Source organism: Capsicum annuum, chromosome 3, assembly GCF_002878395.1.
Source record: "Capsicum annuum cultivar UCD-10X-F1 chromosome 3, UCD10Xv1.1, whole genome shotgun sequence".
Classification (NCBI taxonomy): domain Eukaryota; kingdom Viridiplantae; phylum Streptophyta; class Magnoliopsida; order Solanales; family Solanaceae; genus Capsicum; species Capsicum annuum.
In genome coordinates, this window is record NC_061113.1 from 242626822 (window position 1) to 242649504 (window position 22683).

General features: G+C 34.8%; 1 protein-coding gene across 24 annotated transcripts; it reads left to right on the top strand.

The window, feature by feature from the left end:
- Positions 1–4981: 4981 nt before the first annotated feature.
- On the top strand, positions 4982–19728 carry LOC107862729 (nuclear transcription factor Y subunit gamma). Of its 24 annotated transcripts, none has more exons than XR_007053771.1 (8): positions 4982–6349; positions 7097–7182; positions 8459–8528; positions 13117–14235; positions 14325–14374; positions 14709–14765; positions 16327–16365; positions 16468–18975. XR_007053771.1 is itself a non-coding variant. In XM_047409643.1 (2 exons), exons 1-2 carry the CDS (start codon positions 5064–5066, stop codon positions 8460–8462), a joined length of 1290 nt encoding a protein of 429 aa, XP_047265599.1. In that variant the 5' UTR covers positions 4982–5063; the 3' UTR covers positions 8463–10431. The 24 variants fall into 24 exon arrangements, 1 of the variants encoding a protein (XP_047265599.1); XR_007053770.1 differs by lacking the exon at positions 16327–16365 and having other exon boundaries at positions 16468–16526; positions 17916–18975; XR_007053774.1 differs by having other exon boundaries at positions 13117–15932; positions 16468–16526; positions 17916–18975.
- The last annotated feature ends 2955 nt before the right edge of the window (positions 19729–22683 follow it).

Here is a 22683-nt window from a genome sequence, read left to right on the forward strand (position 1 = left end):
TTAATGGCTATATGGTGCTGTTCTTGTGAAGGTGCACTACAGGGATTTCAAATCACTTTCAGCCTATAAAGTTTTAATCGATCCTCCGTTTTTGTCACAGTTCAAATGATTTCTTTTCTTTTCTCTTTCTTCCTATTTTTTGTCTTCAGCTTCTTAACTTTTCTTATTTCTGGTTCTTTTATTGCTGCATTGTGCATAGAGCTAGCCCATAATTCAGACACCTTCACATGCAGGGTTATTACTGATTCCAGAGATTGTTTACCTGCATATAGAAGTGTTATTTTTTTTCCTTTTTCCTGCAAGTCTAAGTAGTGTAAGTCAGTAATTTTTATTACTTGCGTATCATTTATGAATTTGAAGTGCTTGCAACTGCACAAGTACTGGTAGAAATAGAGCCCACTGGCCATTTTCGGCTTTGTTTTCTTCTTTAAATGGTTATTTTCTGATCCTGATGTGTGACGTGTGAATTTTATCACGGACTTAGGAAGAATGACTTTCGAAGTTGGAATCACTGTATATCGTGGATGAAAATCCTTGAATTTTTGAGAAGACTGAAAATCCTTGAATATAAGATTCCTTTCTTTAAAGACTTGAGTATTAAATCAAAGTGTCATTGCAACTCCATTAATTCAAGTAATAATTTAGGAGTTATTCACCATCGACTTGCTTTTTTAATTGACCCATTTTTTCTCCTTCTCTGAATGCTAAGCCATGAAGTACAGTTAACACAAATATTGTGTGAAAAGCAATTAATGAATTATTTAATTCAGAAAGAAATCTATATACTTATCATGAGCATGTGTATTATGTGCGCATATATAATTCACAGCATTCGTCTGCATAACGGATACACGAAGGCTGGCATATAGATAAAGTTATTATAAAGGAACATGATGAAACACAAAAATATAAGGTTCTTTTGAAAAACTTTTATCATGTTTTTATCAGCTTATGAAAGTTCTGTTGTTCCTGCTTTTATATTTTTGGGTATAATAGTAAGCTATATGGTCCTATGATTTCTTTTCATTTTAGAAGTTGAGATTTTGAACATTTTATTTGGTCTTCAGTGTAAACTAGCTTACAAAATTCAAAGTAAAAAATATCAGGTCTTGAAACATACTTCTTGCAAGAGGAACCCCTTTCATTTCATTGTGAACTGAAAAACATTTAAAATGGAAAGAGAGATGATGAGAAATAAGAGGGGTCCAAGAAGAAGCTTTTGAAGGCATCTAATTCCCCTATATATATAAGATGCAAAAGAGTTTCATGTTCAAAGATATTTCTTAGAAGCTTTAAATTTTGGTCCGCATGATACATGAATGATATTAAAGAATATTGATCCTACCTATTAAATTGTAGTCTGACTTGTTTGAGCATATTATTTTATTAAAATTTCAACTGTTCTTTTATGCTAACAATCAGTGGATTCATCTGGATCGGGAGATTCAATGATGCATCTAGGTTCTTAGAATATATTTTTCTTGTTTTGGCACAACTTGATCACGTATATGATTTTTATTTCAAGGAGTTTCCATAGGTGAGAATTTGGACATCTTGGATATTTTCAAGTCATCCAGTATCTTGTTGTAATTTGCAGTGCTGCACTCTCTTGGAAAGTTCTATTAAAGCTGTTGAGGGATTGGCTTGGACCTGATTTTTTTTCTTGTTCTAGCCCTAAATTTCTTAACTAGGTGCGGTTCGAGTTGTTATGCCATTGCATCCTGGCAGGTGCCATCTTGAAATGAGATGGATGGATAAAGTGAGTATTATTTTTATTTTTGATGGAGTACACATTTTCATTAATAAGCATCTGGAGAGTGAAGCAAGTCAAGTCTGTTTTCTTTTGTCTTCCTTCTTGGTGGACGTGATGTGAACTTTCCTCCTCTTGTTGGATATAGCTTACCCATTTGCAATTGTTTTAGTGGATCATTTGGTTACTCAAGCATGAGTTTAGGTGTTGAAAAGTTATTAAGTGTTACTTTCGGCGAGAGGTTTAGTCGTGTGATTATTTCTATTCTGCGTGATAATTGTACATATGATTGGTGAAGGCAGGAAATTTAGCATAGTTTGATTGCATTTAGAGTTCTTTTTGGGGTCCTTTAGGTACGTTTACTTCATATGTTCTCTTGTTATGATTTGGGAAAGCTATGCGTTCTGGAAATTTGAGCAACACACTGGAGCACAGATTCGGATATGATGCTTCATCTTCACTTCTATTTTTTTCAAAAAATATCTACCAATGTTCTATTGATCTTAGTATTGCTCTCTCCTATGGGGGTTCTTTCCCATGTATGGTCTGAGTTGTTACTAGTTACGGATGCATGGTGGGTTGTCAGATTTTGAATGCAGTTGCTCATGGAACCTTTCAGTGAGTCCAGAAGTTCCATATTAATTGGCGCTTCCCCAAAACTATGTCCATTGAAGTTATTCCAATTGGGTACTTGAGAGTTTCTTCTTCCAATCGTACGTGTTGCTTTATTTTCCTTCGGAAGTTCTTCAAGTTCATATGAGCTTTTACCAATCACGACGTTGTAGTTGTTGAAGACAGATGCTATAATGCGGTTCCTACTTCTAGTCTTTCTGTTGTGTATCATGTCTTGATTTTTGATGAATAAAGTGAACATGGGTATAATGAAATTAATTACTGCAGTTTGTCTTTGGTTATACCGGCACCGTTCTTTCAGGTGATTCATTCTCTCTGTGGTCTCTTTATGTAATAATTTTATGGCTTAATAAAGAGATCTGCGAATCTCAGATTGGTAAGTATGCTTCTATTATGGTCAAATCTTGTCGGCGTCTAGGAAAGGACGTTTCTATCTTTAGTCTCTTTACGTCTGATGATTTTTTGGTTGATTAGGTTGTGCGAACTTCAGCATCCATAACTGGACCGAGCCTCTAGTTCACTATTTCTTCCTACTTCTGGGATTGCCCATCATGTTTTTCGCTTGCCTTATAGTTTATGATTTACCCATTTTGCTGTATTTCACTCAGCTGGTCTAGCTTGCCCCTTCGGAAGGGGAGATCCGAGCATGAATTCAGGTCTTGAGAGTTCCAATCATGTGATTATCTACTTGATGATCATACATAACAACTTGATCTCGTGTGGAATCCCTAGTTCAATCATGAACGTGTTTCCTACTCTTACCTATTTCGGTACTTTATTTTGTAATGTCTCATAATTTTGATTTTCAGGTAGTGACACGATGTCTTTGGGTGATTGAACCTGATTCCACGTCTTCGCTTCAAATCTTACAAAATTCTTTCAATCTTTTACCTTTAGCATGCTCTCTGCATAATGCGCTATCTGAGTTGTTATGTTTTGCACAAACATTATTGTTCTACGATAAGGATGATGGTTGTGCCCTCTGTGGTCTCATCGCGTCCAATTATTTCATTGTGGGGGTGATGGCTATGCTTTCTGTGTGATCATCTAATTAATGAGTCAGAGAAGTTTAGTGTTAATTTCAGGTTATGTTACAACTTGTTAGCTCATTAATTATATTTAAATTATTTCTATTTGGGTCCAACATTTTGAAATCAAAATCTCCTCGTATCAAGTTTCATGTAAAATTGAGTGAACATCAAGAACATGAGGAGCTGGGAAATATAATATTACAATGAAGAATAGGATACGTGTTCTCTCACCACGTGAACAACGAGAGATGGAACAACGAGGAATATAAACAAAAGGGAAAATAATCAAAAAAATACTTGAAGTTTGTTTGGATTTTCAGTTGAGCATGATAAACTTTGTGGGGATCCTATTAACCACCTAAACTTTTTTAAAGTGGATTTAATTGTCTTCCGAAACGTTATACCCAGTTTTGGGGACTGAAAGTGTATTGCATGTGCTCTTTCTTCTCCATTTTCATCACTTTTCAACATTTTTTACCTGCCAGTCCTCGGAACAACTTTCCCGACGAGATTCTGCCCCAAAATAAAGAAGAAACAGAGGGGTTTTGGAGATTTTTGGATCTGCAGTGGCCAATTCTAATGAAATATTCGTCGAAAAACTCAAGATCCGCCGATTTAATTCCCTCCGTTCACCGTTTCTCCGACCTCTCTCACCCGGTCTCCCTTCCCTCCCATCGACTTTCTTTTTCCTCTCCGGCGTGTGGGTGTGTTTTTCGGTCAGTCCATGTGTGTGTGCGTTTTTCTGGTCCGTGTGCATGTGTGTGTGTTTTTTCGGTGTTCCGGTGAGAATGAGTGGTGTGTGTATATGGTCTGTGTGCGTGTGTGTGCGTAACACTCTCAACGTTTAATGCGCGTGAATTACTATTACTTTTCCAAGTGAGTAGATATATGTCATTAACATACGAAAAAAAGAAGTGTAGATGGATAATACGACCCCCTCAACATTCAGTATAGTCAATTGAAAATTCGGTCAAAGTTCATGTATTTTCCTAAGTATTGTTACTAAACAAAATGAAAAACTAATGTGAAGAAGAGACTTTATTTACCAAATCTATACAGAAAGATTATTTTCTTTTCGAGTTAACCCGCTCCGTCAAATACAAATATTTTATGTACCTTTACTCCTAAATAAACTAATTTTTAATAGAGAAAAGAATCAAGAATTCACGGAAAAAAGGCAATTCAAAAAGTGAGAATTGTATATAGTTATCATAGTTAAATAACTTTTAATTAATTAATATTATTATAAAGAATAGACTTTTTAGGCTCTGATACCAGAGTAAAAAATAGATTTTGGGTCTAACTCAATTATAAAATTAGAGGTGAGATTATCAAATTCTTATAAAAAAAATTATCAGTCTATTCCTCAATTAACGTGAAACTTTTTATCCAATATTAATAATTATATATTAAATTAATAAGAGAAAATATATTAAAATTATAAAATTTTAATTAAAAAAATAAAAAAAAACCAAATTTTATTTTTCTTAATACAACAATTATAACTTGTTTAAATTATGAACACCTATAAAATAATTCTATTTTTTATTTTTTTGTTTCACTTTGTGCCTTCTTTTCTTACAACTTCCCTCTTTTTCTTCTAAAATAAATATTGCCCACCGAAATCCCTTACCTCGTTCCTAACGCCAATGGAAAATACTAACCCTCACCAGTCGGCGCCGGAGGCCAATGCAGCGGCGACGGAGGCGAAGGCAGCTGCAAAGGCGGATTTAATGGCTGAGGATGCAGCGGCGGAGGCGGAGTTAACGGCTGTGGAGGTGAATGCTGTGCCAAAGGAGGATTTAATGGCGGAGGATTTTGCGGTGGAGGTGGAGTTCACGTCTGAGGATTTAGAGGCGGCAGCGGCGGCACAGGCGGCAGCGGATGCAATGGTGGAGATGAATGCAGCGGCGGTGGCGGCTGCGGCAGTTGGTGGGTACCCATACAATCATCAACTGGCTCAGAAACAGCAGCTAGAAATGTTTTGGCACTTCAAGCGCCACGAGATTGAGCATTCTACTAATCTGAGGAACCACCAACTTCCGCTTGCCCGAATTAGGAAAATTGCCAAAGATACCCCGAATGTCAAGAAGATTTCAGCGGAAGTGCCCATTTTGTTCTCAAAAGCGTGTGAACTGTTTATTCAGGAATTCACCCTGCGTTCATGGTTTCACGCAGATGAGAACAATCGCTACAGTATACAAGGAAATGACGTTGCTGCTGCCATTAGGCGGACTGATCATTTTGATTTCCTTGCTCATGTTCCTACGGATGAGATCATGGGAGAAGCTACTGCTGCTGCTACTGTTACTGGCGTTGTGGGCTCCACATCAAGCGGTGTTCCGGACTATAATCCACCAATGGGCCAGCCTGGTCCATCTGAAGTGACAATGGGAAGGGCTTCTGTGCCTTTGGTTCATCCGTCTGCTTATTTTCAGCCTCAGTCATGGCAGCCTACGCCATCACTGCCGCAGGTGTGGCAGCCTCAGCCACCACAGTCTCAGGCGTGGCCATCATCCTCGTCAGCGTTGCAGCCTCAGCCATTACTGCAGTGGTGGCAGCCTCCGCCACCGCAGTTTCAGGCGTGGCAGCTTCCGCCATCATTCTCTCAGGCGTGGCAACCTCAGCCACCACAGTCCCTGGCGTGGCCATCCTCGTCGGCGGCATGGCAGCCTCAGCCATTACCGTCGCCATCATCCTCGCAAGGGTGGCAGCTTCCACCACCGCAGTCCCAGGCATGGCAGCTTCTGCCATCATCCTCCCAGGCGTGGCAGCTTCAGCCATCATCTTCCCAGGCGTGGCAGCTTCAGCCATCATCATCTCAGGAGGGGCAGCCTCAGCCGCCACCATCCCAAGAGTGCCAGTGGGTTTGGCAGCCTGTTGAGGATAATCCTGATAATCCCTCTGGTGATGGAGGTAACCCTGATGGCCACAGGTAACTTTGTCATTTCGTTAAGCTGGGGTTAGAAAAAAAAAATATAATTTTTCAAGTTGAATTGCTAAATTCCATTTTCGCTTTTTATATGTTTGCCTTCTTGCATTTAGGGAAATCTTGCATAAAATTGAGTAAAATACTGGTATAATTTTGTGCATTCTCTTCTAAACTTGTACAAAACAAATCTTTTCTGTACTCTCTCACTGAGTTTGCAACATGGAGATAGTAGTTGAATGTACAGTTTAGACTTTCATCAATCACTTTCTAGAGATAGATCTGACTCGGGCAGTTTACAATGTAATTCTGCTGGCTTTATTCTCAAAAGAAGATAACATGATATGGGCTACAGAATTTCAAAATGCTGCCAAAGGCATAGGTTCATGCATGAATCTGATGATTTTCTTAGTTCGGCAGCTTAGGGAGGATCAGTACATTTTTCCATATGCCATAGCAAGTTTTCTTCTTTGTAGATGATATCAAAATTACTCCATTTTGGTCCTATATGCTTGTTTTAGGTCTTCTTCAGTAATTGCTTTATTATTATTTCTTTTTAGTGCAGGGTTGAGAAAACCTACCCTGAAGAGAGATTTAGGGTTCCACTGTTTTTTGTTGTTTTTTTCTATTCTTTTTTATTGATGAGTCTGGTTTATAAAAATAGTAAAATGCTTTCATCTGTTTTTCCACCAATCTTTCACTTCATGTAATTATGATTACTGACATTTATTCACTTGGGATTCGGACCGCAAGGACTGATATATAGGAGGGTTTGTGATGTTGACCTAAAAGTGTTTTTCCTGAACAATTGAAGAATATCAAGGATTTATTGAGCGGAGGTATAACGCATATTCTTAGTTAATGCAGAGCTGATTTAAAGTTTTAGTGCTAGTTTGAAACATGGAGTAAGTAGTCCGATAAATGCCTCTTTTATTAATAGATTTTGATAAATGAGATCCCAATTGAACACAATTATTTAGGTGGTTTGTCAACTAAATTATTTGGAATATTTATTATGTTCAATGCATCCCTGTAGATTACTTAATTGTAGATTATAAATGTTAATTTAGTAGGTACCTGATGAATGTTGGCTCTAACACCATTATGCTTAGAAATGTTAGTTTAGGAAAAATATTTTGAGTTGCAAATGCCTAAATCATGTGTGTGCAGCATAAACGTGAGTGCAGTTTAGGTTGCCAAATATCTTAGCAAACATCACATTTGGAGCTTGATTATGATTCCTAAGCCTTGCAAACTTGGCTGGTTTGTGTTAATCTTCTGATGTGTGTCATGTGCATTGTGCCATGCTTGTTCTCATTGCTCTGTAAATTCATGTACATGTACGGTGTTTCATTATTTGATAGAAGAAATGCATGTGAAAATCTGATATCTATTGCTTATAGTCTAGCTAGTTAATGGTGACTTTGCCACTATCCCGTGCTTCCTTTCTTTGATGTTGAACTTATCATTGTAACAACCTCTATCGATTTCCTTTTTATTCCATCCCGCTCATAATTAATGAGTTATCCATGTTCATTAATCAGCTTGTATTCATTTCATTTCACTCATTTGGGGCATGTCTTGATTTGTTTGGTATTATGTTGGCATCTTAGTTTGTAGACGACATGATTTTTATGGTTAAATATGTTGTCCCTAGGCGGATTCAGGATTTAAAGTTTGTGAGTTCCCCATGTTAGATTAAAATAAAATCAAATAGTAGTAACTAAGGAGATTTGAACCCACAACCAATAGGTCAATAAAAATTTTACTAGTCCCTCTACTCCACTAGACCAACAATACACTTTGTTTATGGGTTCGCAACTTATAATTCTTATATATTTACTAGATTTCTCTCTATATATACTAGATCTGCACGAAAGTTAATGGGTTTCTGAGAAGCCCCATCCAGGCTCCTAGATCCGCCCCTGGTCTGTGAATGGCCTGTAGTTTCTTAATGTCGTACTTGCAAGACTAAGCAACTAATTTATCTATTTTGTATTTGCTTGCTGTAGTTTCCTCATATGGTTCTATTTGAGTATACAAGATGCTGATTTCTCATTCCTATGGTTCAATTATTAATTATTTGTAATAATTTTCTATTTGATCTTGCTGCAGTTGAAGATCATGTTCGCTGCTGATCAAATCTTAGTGGCACAATGCAGGCAATTAATTACTAATGCTACAGGTCCTATGAAATGTCTATGCACCTTATTTCTACTGGCTTAACTGTAATAACGTGAACTGTTTAATCGTTATGTCTATGCAGTATGCACCTTATTTCTATTGGCTTAACTGTAATAACGTGAACTGTTTAATCGTTTTGTTTGTATAAACTGTGCACCTTATTTCTACTGGCTTAACTGTAATAACGTGAATTGTTTAGTCGTTTTGTCTGTATAAAATGTGTATTCTATCTCTTTTCCAAAAAATAAAATAAAATAGGACTCGTCTCAGAAATATAAACTGTGTATTCTATCAGGATGCTTATGGCGTTCTGGTTTGTGTTATAATTAACTTATCTTACATCGTCCATAAAAATTGTGTTATGCTACTTTTAATCAGCTCTCTTTCTGCCCATTAGTGTTTTGGCTATTGCTCCTTGCTATAGTGGTAGGATGGAACGGTTATTGGCTATGGGATGATTAGTATGCCTAGCGGTCAATGATGTAGGTGCGGAATTTGGTGACTAGGGTAATTAAGATTCCATTAATATCATCATTTATGCAATCTAACATAACTAAATTAGCACAATTTTTTTTGCAAAGTTAGGATGACACAGTTAGTTTAATTTGTTACACGACTAAATTACGTTGATATAGCTAAATCATTGAATCATAAACATGGGTGCACTCTTAAGACATATTACCAGTTTCCTAAATGCAAAACATTAATGAATTTTCTCCCTGTTATAACTATGATATGTTTAAAAAGATGGGAGAAGAGATTGGGCTATGAAATCCTTCTTCCGCCCCTCCCCAGTTTTTTGACCCATTTTTGGGCGGGTTGTTTTTTGACCCAGTAATTACTTTGACCCCTTTTGATGCGCCAGAATTTTACCCAAACCCTCCTATTTGCCACCCCTACAGTCATATGTAATTCTTGATCATATGTCATGATCACTATTTTGTGGTACATTATTACTCCCTCTATGGTTCCCATTTTTACTTGTCATTTTTGACAAATCAAGAGAAGACAATTTTTTTCCCACGTTTTACCTTAGCATTAATTACTTATTCTTCAACTCATTTTCCAATACTTATTACTAAACATCAATTAATAGGGGCTATATGGTTAAGTTACTATACCAATCATTGTTTTCTTAAAAACGAACGGAGGGTTTGAAGAAATGGAGAATGGATTCGTTCCTTCTCTCCTTACAAGTCTTATCTGCTTAAACAGTGTAGGAGGTTTTGCAAAAGAAAATATTTTGTTAGTCAGGTGATCACATAGACTTGAAAGGATCAGATAAAGATAACAAGTGAAAAGATGATTTTCACTATGATACAAAACAATGTTCATTCCAGCTTAGGTTAATCAGATGACACAAATCAGAATTCATGTTGTTTTCTGCAGAATTGAAGTCTTAGACCTATAATTTTCAATGCGGAACTATTGAGTTATTCAACTCTCTGTTCAGAAGTAGAAACAAAATGGCTAAATCATATATCAGTCAATAAAACTTTACTTCAGATTCTTAATCATCAACTCAGGGTTAACTTCATTGTCACTATGTCGGTTGAAAAAGTTAAGGTAAATGTAAACTATGAACTTCATTCTTGAAAAAGGAAAAACATCTTATATAGTATTTCCAATTTGATATTCAAAATATAGAAAAGGAAGTTAGTAGATAGTGATCTGAATATTAGTATTTGCACCTTCACGAAAAAACCAAGAATCGGATCTTCAGCTATAATTTTTTTCCCTTTTTTACTAGCATTCTTTTTGTAAGAAAGTCAAAGTTCAGCAAATCTGAAATAGATTGTAGATATTATGATAAAGTCAAATATGAATTCCTATCTATTTAAGGAAGTATAATTACAGTTAGAAATTCATAAAATATTTCACGATGTGATTTATAGAAGACCGAAGAAAAAAAAATAACACTTAGCAAGGAATATTATAGTTAATGTATATATTCCAACTTTGTACTAGCAAAACATGGCTAAACCATGTATCCGTCATTAAACCTTATACTAGATTCTTAATCATCAACTTAGTGCTAACTTCATTGTCACTATGTTAGTTGAAAAAGTTTAAGGTAAGTGAAAACTAAGGAATTCATTCTTGAAAAAAGGATGAAAAAGAAAAACATCATAAATACTAGTATTTTCAATTTTATATCCAAAAAATAGAAAAGGAAGTTAGTAGATGGTGATCTGAATATTATTATTTGCACTTTCACCAAAAGACCAAGAATCAATATCTTCACTACTATTTTTTCCCTTATTTAGTCGTTCTTTCATTACAAAAGTCAAAATGAACTAAATCTGAAATAGATTTTAGATATTATAACGAAGTCAAATATGAATTGCTATCTATTCAAGGAAGTATAATTAGTGTTTGTACCTTCACCAAAAACTAAGCATCAAAATCTTCAACACTAAATTCTTTTCCTTATTTACTTGCATTCTTTTAGTAAGAAAGTTAAAGTTAACTAAATCTGAAATAGATTATAGATATTAACATGGTGCCAGCTACATCGGAAAATGCAAGAAAGTTTGAATTGGACGCAGATAGCCTTTTCCATCTTTTCTGATTTTGATAGGCGTCCCAGTAAATATGAATTCCTATCTATTTAATGAAGTATAATTACTGTCAGAAATTCGGAACTTTTTTTAGTATGTGATTTAAAAGTTCGACGAAAATATAAAGAACAAAAGTTAGCAAGGAAAATTACAGTTGATGTTAATTCTACCAGTTTAAAAAAAAAAATGAAGATAAATTGTAGTTAATGTATATATCCCAACCCTCTGTTCAGCAGTAGCAAAACATGACTCAAGCATATATCAGTCATTAAAATTGTATACCAAAACTGTACACCTGATTCTTAATTATCAACTCTGTGCTAACTTTATGTCACTATGTTAGTTGAAATAGTAAAGGTAAATGAGAACTAAGGACTTCATTCGTTTTGAGGAAAAAGAAAAACTACAAAATACTCACTCCGTTTCAATTTGTTTGTCTTAATTTCCTTTTTAATTTTTGTCCCCAAAAGAATGGCTATTTCCTTTTTAGGCAACTCTTTAATTCTAACTTTTCCCATGACATGCTTAAGACCACAAGATTAAGGTACATTTTATGTATCTTTAGTCTAAGACTATTTGATTCAAAAGTCTTCTTTATTTTTTAATTTCTTTGTTTTGAAAGTAAGATGGATTGTTTTTATTAAAATTTGTATCTAGTCAAAACCAGGTTCTTAATCATCACTAGTGCTAACTTCATTGTCACTATGTTGGTTGAAAAAGTTAAGGTAAATGAAAATTAAGGACTTCATTCTTGAAAAAGGAGGAAAAGACAAAAATTCATAAATAGTATTTTCAATTTGATGTTAAAAAATGAAAGGTAGTGAGTAGATGGTGATCTAAATATTGGTAGTTGCACCTTCACTAGAAAACAAGAACAATAACATACCCAGTGTATTCCTACAAAGTGGGGTCGGGTTGGGGGTGGGGGTGTGTTAAAGTGTACACAGTCCATACCACTACCTCATATGAAGTAGCCCTTCACGAGAAAACCAAGAATCAAAATCTTCGACACTAAATTTTTTCCTTATTTTCTTGCGTTATTTTAGGACAAAAGTCAAAGTTAACTAAATTTGATATCGATTTTAGATATTATGATGTCAAATATGAATTTTAGACCGAATGACTCTATTACGTCGATACTTCCACATATTATGGGTAAAGTAGGATATGGCTATCTATTGAAAGAATAATTAATATTTGCATCGTCACCAAAAAACCAAGAATCAAAATCTTTAACACCTTTTTCCCTTATTTATTTGCGTTCGTTTAGGACGAAAGTCAAAGTTAGCTGAATCTGAAATAGATTTTAAAGATTATGATGAAGTCAGATATGAATTCCTATCTATTCAAGGAAGTATAATTATAGTCAGAAATTCAAAGCTTTGCTCAGGATGTGATTTAAAAGACCGAAGAAAAAACATTAAGAAGAAAATTTAGCAAGGAGTGTTAATAGATAGTAGCTTTAACATTTCAACACTCACTTTTTTTCCTTATTTATTTGCGTTCTTTTAGGACGAAAGTCAAAGTTAGCTAAATCTGAAATAGATTTTCAAGATCCTGATGAAGTCAGATATGAATTCCTATCTATTCAAGGAAGTATAATTATAGTCAGAAATTCAAAGCTTTGCTCAAGATGTGATTTAAAGACCGAAGAAAATATATTAAGAAGAAAATTTAGCAAGGAATGTTAAGAGATAGTAGCTTTAACATTTAGCAGTATAGGAGGTTTTGCAAAAGACAATATTCAGCAATACCCTTGTCTTATTGCTAATTAGTTTTAGTAAAGTTCAGAATCTTTCATGGGTTATTGTTTGTGCATTTCTGGTGTTCGAGGAAATTAATTCATGATATCCATGAAAATTGTAATCAAACCTGTAGTTTCGCACTCACCTGGCTTGCTTTTTTTTTTTTTTTTTTTTTTTTTTTTAAAGTCATTACTTTTTATTTATAATATTGTTTTTTCTTTAGCGGTATTATTTTCAGTTTGTAGTTTTTGTGACCTGGATTTTTGTACTGTCTGTTTTCCAGGGTTTGAAGAGTCAAAGACAGTTCTTCTCCATAGTATTTAAGACGCTCAATTCCTTCTCCCATAAGGTCGAGTGGATGAAAGGGGCTAGATGTGTTATCCAAATTTTCCCCAGAAAGGGGGATGTTTGGGCTCGGCATTGATCTCCTAAATATCATAAAACAAGTCCGGGTGATATGATACACAACTATGATATGGGTTGAAGTGCTTGGCGACTCATTGAGAACTAAGGTTTAACAGTTGCTCCATTAGTTGAAGTAGCTGACTTCATGTCAGTATTCCGTCGACATCTGGACCCTAATTATCTTTTCCATATTCCAAGGGAAGAGATGTTTCGTTTCTCTTATCAGGTCCCTTCATATTTGCTCACAGGCCAAGAAGCTCCAAATGCTCCCACTAGTTACTGGGATTCGGACCCTGCAGGAGTAAAAAGGGCAGCCCGGTGCATTAATGCTACCACCATGCGCGGTGTCCGGGGAAGGACCCTGCACGAGTAATAATGTTAAATTGGGCTGATCTGATCCGTCGGTGATGCTCGGATCCTGAAGGAGTAATAATGTTAAACTGGGATGCTCTGATCTGTTGGCGCTGCTACTTTGACTCTTTCCCTTGTTTGTCGGTTTTCGAGACATATTTGGCTGTGGAACAAGGATTGGATATTTGTTTATTTACAATATGTGATCATCTAATTAATGAGTCTGAGAAGCTTACCTTTTGTTAATTTCAGGTTATGTTATAGCTTGTCAGCTTGAGGTTGGATTCGATATGCAAATGATATATGCTAGCACAGATGACACGGTATTATTGGGGGTCTAAGAGTTGTTATGCTGTTGTAAAGTCCTGTAAATTTATAAGCCAAATTATTTTACTTACGTGATTAATGAAGTGATTAGAAGGCTATAAAAGTGTTAAGGAGTGGAACAATGGGACAAGTTTAGTAAAATATTGGTATAAACACAATTGTAGAGGTCTTTTGGAGAGTCTTTAAAAAGGGAATAGAAACAAACATCTTTTTTGTCATTTTGGGGGAAAAGCAGTACTCAATATGGTCTCTTGCTAAGCAACAAACAGAAGTTGTTGTACTCTCCACACAGTTGAAGCACTTCAGTTGTGAAATGCGGGTGAGTATAGATGGTGATTCTGAGTATATTTCATTCCCTTAGTACAAGTATTAACATCCAAATACTTTGGGTTTCATATATTTTTCTAGAATTGCTCAAGAACACCTACGAGGAAGAATATCTAGAGTTTCTTCAAAAGGTAATTTCTAGTCTTCTTCTTCAACTATGATGAGGATATGAGTATTGTGAAGGTATTTAGAAGTTGAAACACCATGTCAAGTGTGGATTAAGCAAACTCTTGAAATAGTAGCATTTGGGAAGAAAATACTGAATAGTTAATTACAGCCAGGATATGAGTTAAATAATTATTCTGATGAGCTCAAGAGTACTATTTATTGAATTCCTAAACCCAATTTATCTAAGGAATGAAAATTTGGATCGAATGGAAGCTTGTAGCCACTGTATGGATTTGAATTGAGTTGAACTTGATTCCCCTGAACAGGAATTAATGGAAATTGGCTGTAATTGTGTAGATTGAGTTGAATTGGACTCATTGCGCAGTTTTGAGCTTGTTTGGAAAGCTAAGTGAGGTAAGTTAAGATGTTCCTTCCCTTAAGGATTAATTGACGAGTTCCATTAATTCTAAAGTTCGCTAAAGTTTGCTTTAATGTTTATTTGGATTTGCTGGAGTATTAAACCTTACCATCCATGCTTTTAACATTATAAAATATTTTTTGCTATCCTATGGTATCATGTATGCTTACATTATTAGTCATTTTATGACATTTATCCGATCAAAGCACTTTAAACCAATTTTTTCCTCTTGGTTTGAATCAAATGGTTGCAGGAAATGTTGAAACTCATTGTCTTTTGATTTCCAAACTTATCAAAATGTTTTCAGAAGTTATTGTTTTATTGAAGACAAAGGAACTTTATTGGTTTCAAAGTATGGAATTGAGCTATGGGCCTTAACATCCAACTATTGAAAATGTTTATGAAACCTGTGGGAAGCAGTTTAAAGAAATTATCACTTGTGTGTATCATATATTGTCCATAGTGACAACTTACTATGCTAGCTCTATCATCAATTATCCGGAAATATCGGGTGAGGCAGCCTCAAGACCAGGCGATGGTCACTATGGTCAATGTCCTTTGGGTGAGACATGCAGGTTGTCTGGGGGATGGTCAACATGCAGTTATTGGGTATTGGAACTCCCTGTTGAACAGTTTATTAAAATGGCAAGGAATTGTGTTAGTCCCTACCCGGCAGAGTTTAGAAATAAGTAAAGACTTTGTGAAGTTTACCAAATTGTCGTTTTCAGAAAGTAAAAAGAAAAGGAGTACTATCTTTAAAATTAAGTGGAATCAATTAGGGTAAAAGAGGAATTATGCCTTTAAATAGTTACCAAATAAGGAAAGGTGACATTCTTTTTGGGACAGAGGGAGTGCAATTTATCGAAAGATGTATGTAGAAATGATTTAATATTCTGAAATGCCTTACATATCACATGAATATGCTTATTTCTTTTCATTATTGATTTTATGAAATGTCACAGTTATCATATATCATGTATTTTATGTATCCCTAAATTATCGTTCCAACCTTATTGGAAGGAGTCGATGATAGTTATGGGGTACAATTATTGATATTGTCTTTGGTCTTCTTTTTGTGTTCATTATGTGACATTACAAATACCCTTGCTTTTGGTGGTGGCAAGACTGAGTTGGGTTCCTCCGCTCCTATTTCATCACTTATGGTGAGCTCCCCATCTTCATCATGAAAGCTACTTTATAGTTGTCCATTCTTATGTATATCGTTAGAGGTTCCATGACATATATTGTGGGAGATCTAGTTTGTATGTAAGACTTCATTGCCATTACCGCTATGGTCTTGTGTTAAACATATTCAGTTTTAAAGTTCAGAATCTTTTGTTCATTTTATCAAGAGGACTTTAAATGTTATAAAGAATTATCTTATCATATAGTTCATGAAAGGGGTATATGGTCATAGTGATCCGCTTGATGCTTGTCAATGACATTGGGTACCTGTCACGTGTATACCCATATATGGGGACATGATATTTATTGATCAACTAGGTTGCTACATCCATCTCATCTTCACCTTGTGACCGCTTGTTGCATTGCTTTCAGGTCTCATGAAATCGGTCTGGAGCTTTAGGAACTCAGCTAGTAACAATTCGTTATCCGCTATATGTCCTTGATCATATACCAATTTCCTTCTGGCATGGACCTTTTCTAATGCTTTTCTGGTTTGAACTTTTTGTCAATTAGAACCCGTGCAGTTTAGCATTGTGGATGGTGATGCAAGTTTTATCAGTGCCCTGTCTCAGGTGCTCATGACTATGGTTTTATCTTTGCTAGATAATTGCTTGGCTCTGCCAGCAAGAGATTTTCTCGGCACTCTTTTCAGTGTCGTTATGTTGTTAAGTGTACTAGTTGATCGAGGAACCACTCTTTGAAGGTCCTCGACCAAATCTTGATCCCTTTTGATTCATATTATCATCTAGGCCTGATTTTGCTAATTATCTATGCTGGAAAAAAATGCATTGCCTTGTTCTTTTTGTGTAGATGTTATTGTCCCAGATGGAATTCTTGGACACATTTACCTTCGACTAACTTTGTGTGTTATCACTTACTCTCACTTGTTTTTATTTGCTATGTGACTATGTCCTCTGTGTCTGCCAACTTATTTTGTTTGCTTATTGCTGTAGGTGCATTTCGGTTACTAAGGAGGGTGGGGATGAAGTGGGGTAGGGAGGGGGGGTGATAAGTAGATAGCCCGTGAGTTTGATGTTTTTAGGGTAACTAACTGAATACTAATCACCTGAACAAGCAGTACAAATCAGCTAACAACCACTGTCAGCTCAGTCTAGCGAAGGATTTGAGCACCTACAACTAGGCAAGCTGCACCATTTGCATCCCTCTTCTTAAAAACTTGATCCTGGTGAATGTTTGGTCTATAAACGGGATCAAGTTTTTAAAAAAAGATATGCAAATGGTGCACAGCTCTTTGCCACTACAACTAGGGAAGTTGCACAACTAGGCCAGCCAGCTGGTGGAATCTTGAAGAGCTCATGCAGAAGCAACTATGAGTGCACTGAACCAGGAGACTTTTCTGAAGAAAAGCAATTCGTTCATGAAAACTGATGCAGTTTTTTTTCTATTCAGTTTCCACCTGTTCAAAATCTGATAGGCTAATAAAAAAAAGACTGGATAGGTGAGTTGAAATCAGTAAATAAATTTTGTGCAAAAGGTAGAATTGAGAATGATGTTTTGAGAGCAGATGGTTGCCATTGTGGGAGTAACAAGCCTAGGATTTCACAGGAGTTATCCAATTTAGAAATTTGGAATATGCTGGTGAAAAAGCTAGGATGGAGATCAGCAAGAAGCTTAAAGAATGGAGCAAAACTGCTGCTTCTCAAACTTCATCTAAGAAGGAAACGAAGTGCAAATTATCAAAAACAATCCGAGAAAGGATAAAACTGCTCTTGATGTTGTGATGAATTCCAAAATATTATATGAGCAGGAAAATTTGCCTGTCTTCAGTGCAAATTATCAAAAACAATCCGAGAAAGGATAAAACTGCTCTTGATGTTGTGATGAATTCCAAAATATTATGTGAGCAGGAAAATTTGCCTGTCTTCAGTGCTCCTGTTGATTAAGAATCAGAAGCTAAATCAATGACCGTTCCTAATCCAAACTTTCATAATTTTGACCAGGATAGAATGGTGATGATAATCAGGTCTGGGTTGCTTATGATGGTGTTGATGGCATGCCGTGCTATTGTGCTTATATCTAGAAAGCCATTCAAAGTGTAATTGAGCTGGTTGAACCGCAAAAACGACTCTGAGAGTAGGCCCAATTAATAGGGTTGGTTGTGGATTCCTCAAGACCAGTGGAGATTTCAGGATAGGCAAGTGTGAAATCAATAAAACACTTCGGCTGGTCTAGTGGGTGAAAGGACCTAGAGGGGTTATCCAATTTTTTTCCAAGAAAGGGAGATGTTTGGGCTCTATATAGGCATTGGTCTCCTAAATGGAATGAGCTAACTCCGGATGACATGCTACACACAGCTATGATATGGTGGAAGCGCTTGGCGACTACACTGAGATGAAAGGTGTCACAGTTGCTCCCTTAGTCAAAGTAGCTGTCTTCACCAGCATTTCTTCGGCATTTGGACCCTAAATATCTTCTCCATATTCTATCAGAAGAGATGTTTCGCTTCCCTCATCAGGTCCCTTCATATTTTCTCAGAGGCCGAGAAGCTCCAAATGCTCCCACTGGTTGCTGGGAGTTGGATCTTGCAGTCCTGCCCATGGAACTTCTTGAAGTCATTATAGATGCCTAAATGGGGGCTCAGTGAAAAGTTGCAGATACTTCAAATTTTGAAAGGACATGTGGTGAAAGCAAAGGAGTAGTCATATGTGGTTGGTGATAGCATTGTGACAAAGGGCGAAGAGACTCCCAAAGATTCCACGAGTGTTGTCGAACAACCCATAGTGACATATTTAAAAAGGAGGAGGAGAAGGCGGAAGCCAGTATCATTGAAGCCAAGAGAGAAACAAGCCCGGTTGCTGCTGAAGGCTTCTAGTCCGTGATCAAGTAAGTTTTGTTCTTTCAGTAGTTTTAGCTCCAAGTAAATGTTTGGCCTTGATTGTTGGTACTTCTTTAGATATATCTGATCAAGAAAGAGCTATCCTGTGAAAAAAAACAATTCGACTCATACTGTATTTTCAAGTTTATATCTTAATATAATTGCTTTACTTTTTCAGTTTATAATTGAGAAGGTGCACTACACGGATTTCAAATCACTTTCTGCATATAAAGTATTCCGTTTTGCCATAGTCCAAATGATTTCTTATTTTTTGTTCTTATATTGCTGCATTCTGCATAGTGCTAGCCCATAAATCAACCACCTTTACATGCGGGCTCATTATATTACCGACTCCACCGAGATCAATTACATGTAGGATTTTTTTTTTCTTTTGCTTGCAAGTCTTTTAAGTAGTTCAATTCTAGTTACTTGCCTATAGTTTTTGAATTTGAAATGCACATGTTTTTTTTCTTTTTAGAAATTGAGACTTTGAACATTCTCTTTGGTTTTCAGTGTATATATATATAAGATGCAAAAAGGGATGTCGAAACTGTTTCCTATCTCTATTTATCTATGTTTCTTGGTTAAGTAAACAATATGTTTTACATATGCTGCATGCCAAAGAAAGAAAGAAATCAAGGAATTTCAGAATAAGAAAGAAATCTAAGAATTAAAGGTGTTTACATTCTAAGAATGTGAAGTTAAGACTTAGAACATTCTAACAATTAACAAATGCATATATGCAGATGCAAGACTCCAAAGTGAAGGAGTATTTCTGATTTTCACATCGAGTTCAAGTGTGTTAACTGCTTAGTAGCACTTGAAAATTACTTGCTTGAATTTGGGGTTTAGATTAAACCAAACGATTTGACTATAAATTAAACTGTAAATATTAATCGACAAAAACTTAAAAAACGATTGGACCTTTTTTTTTCTTTTTTTTTTTTCTTGTTTTAGTTCTGGATTTTATTAACTATGTGTTGTTCGAGTTGTTATCGCACTGCAGCCTTGCAGGTGCCTTCTTGGATTTAGATGTATGGGGAAAGTGTATTATTTTTAATTTCGTCGATGTAACCATTTTCATTAATAAGCATCTAGAGGATGAAGCAAACCTAGCTTGTTTTCTTATGTGTAAAAACAATAGAAAAAAAATAATAAAGCACAACATTTTGATGGAAAAAGCAACTATTGTTTGAATAATAAAGAAAATCATTGTTACTTTTCCATGGCAAAGTGCACAGAAAAGAAAGAGACAATGATTTAAGGGGTAATTTTGTAATTCACCAAGAAGTTTTTATATTATTAATATATGGAAAATCGGTAGTATAATACATACCTTAATATACAATAGAATGTATAACTAATACAAAAATTAGTTATTCATAGGATGAAAAAGTGTATCAAATAAAGTACTAGTATTACACAAGGCTAATACATGCAGTTACGCAAGAAGTAACATAAGTTTATTACAATATAGAAACCCAAAAACTCCATTATTGTGATAAACTACACATATATAAAGACAACGACTAAATAATTCAAAGTCATTACCAATCACAGTTAAGCCAATATTCATGGCCAGGAGCAATAATAAAGTACATTCACATTTGACAAGACTTGTAGGTTACAATGCTTCCACATCAACGAACATGATTTTTAACTGCACCAATCAAAATTAAATAGAAAAATAATTATAAATAGTTAATTGAATCATATGGATGGAATTTAGTGTAGTGTCTTTAACTGCAATTATGTCATTTAAGAACTGTAATGTCAAATAGACTAACCCTAAAAAGAAGAGGGATCAAAGAGGAAAAAGATATAGGAGGATTTCATAAATTAAATTTATTCAACTATGAGAATTAAACTGACTAATAATTAATTATCTTTAGGAAGACATGAAGTAATCCTAATTTATTTTTCAAGTGAAAATAAGATAAATTCAGTTGAATGAAAGTTTTAAGTAAGTCTGATTAAGCTTTTAATTAAAACAAAGTACAAACATTAAAGTTTTAACAAGTTTCAACTTCTCAGAAAAAGAAGAAGAAGAAAAAGTTATCAACTTTAACGAAAATGAAACAAAGCAAATAGGCTTGAGACATTTTATTTTTTAACCTAACTTAAGGAAAATGACAAATTTACCTTTTGTCATCAAAGCTACCCTGTCCTCCACTGGCATCCACTGGCATATAAAGTATCCTCAATCAGGGGCGGAGCTACCCTTCAAGTAGGGGATCATTCGAACTCCCTTCGTCGGAAAATTATGCTATATATACATAGTTAAAATTATTTTTTATGTATATATAGTAAATATTGAACCCCTTCGATTAGTTCGTATGTTCACTAATAAACCCCCTTAGTAAAAATCCTGCTGTCCTCAACAACCCACCAAACAGACTTCCACCCCTGCAACGGTGTTGGCGAAAACTGCCACGCATATGATGATAACGGAGGCTGCCACACATCCGACGTTGAGGGATGAGGCTTCCACACATGCGATGTTGGTGGTGGAGACTATCATGCTTGAGGCTGGACATATCAAACAAATACTTCTTTTTTTTTTTCCTATTTTATTCTTAATATTAACTGTTTTTTTTCCAAATTAATTTCAAAACACAATGTAAATATCATTTAATAGGGGTAGTATGATAAAATAATCAAGTTGTTAATTATTTTTCTTAATAAGTGTGCCAAGTCAAATTATGTTAAGTAAAATCAAACGGAGGGAGTTTTTATTACCAGAGAATAAGGCAGTCAGGTCTTGAAACGGTAGACTTGAGTTCATTATTTCATCGAATAGGATTGTATGAAATGAAATGACGTTGTGAAGAACATAATGAAATAATAAAAATAAATTATCTCTAACAACTTAAGTTTTTAGATGAGATGATCACGCACTTCAACATAGTATCAGAGCAGTTAGAGGTCCTAGGATCGAAACTCATCGCCACCTATTATTAAAAAAAAATTTCCCATGCTTGGGCTATATGAAAAAAAATCAGGCTCACACGTGAGAGGGCATGTTTACAATATAATTAAATAATAAAAACAATTTTAACTTTTAGATAAAATGGTCACACATTTCAATCGATGTCACATTTCATGTGTGTCCTCTTCGATCAAAATAATGGACTTAACTCCGTTAATAATGTGAAACTCACTCCCCTTTTCCTTCAATAGTAAAAATAAAGTTGATGATAAGTGTCCTCTTAATTTTCTTTAAATTTTTGTTTAGGTTAATAACATATTATATAAGTTAAAGATTTAATTGCCCAAAATAAAGTCATGATTTTGATTCCAAAAATTAGTGTAATCCAATAGTCTTATCAATATATTATCTCTTTCATAAATATATGAAAGAGCAATCTCTCTTTCCACTTTTTTTTTCATAAGCAAAATTTATTTTTTAATTTCTTTTTAATTAATCTTCTTATTGCATTTTTCTGGAACTTTCTTTATAACATTAGCTATTGCAAAGATGATGATAGTTTAATATTTTTATAATTTGATGCCTTTTTAAAAAAATAAAAATACAAATTTTCACTCGTTAAGAAAATAACTTAAATCATTATCCAATCGACAATTCAATAATAAAAAAACCTTGTATTTTTCTTTTTTAGAAAAGAAACCTAATTATAAAAATATTGAACTATCATCATCTGTGAAATGGATAATGTTATAGAGAAAGTTCTAAAAAATGCAATATGAAAATTAATTTAAAAGAAATTAAAATATAAATCTTGCTTAAGAAAAAAAAAAGTGGGAATAGAGATTGTTCTTTCATATATTTACGAATAAGATAATATAGTGATAAAACTATTGGATTACAATAATATTTGAAACTAAATATATCATGGAATTATTTTGGTCAATTAAATTTAGTCGTTAAATAT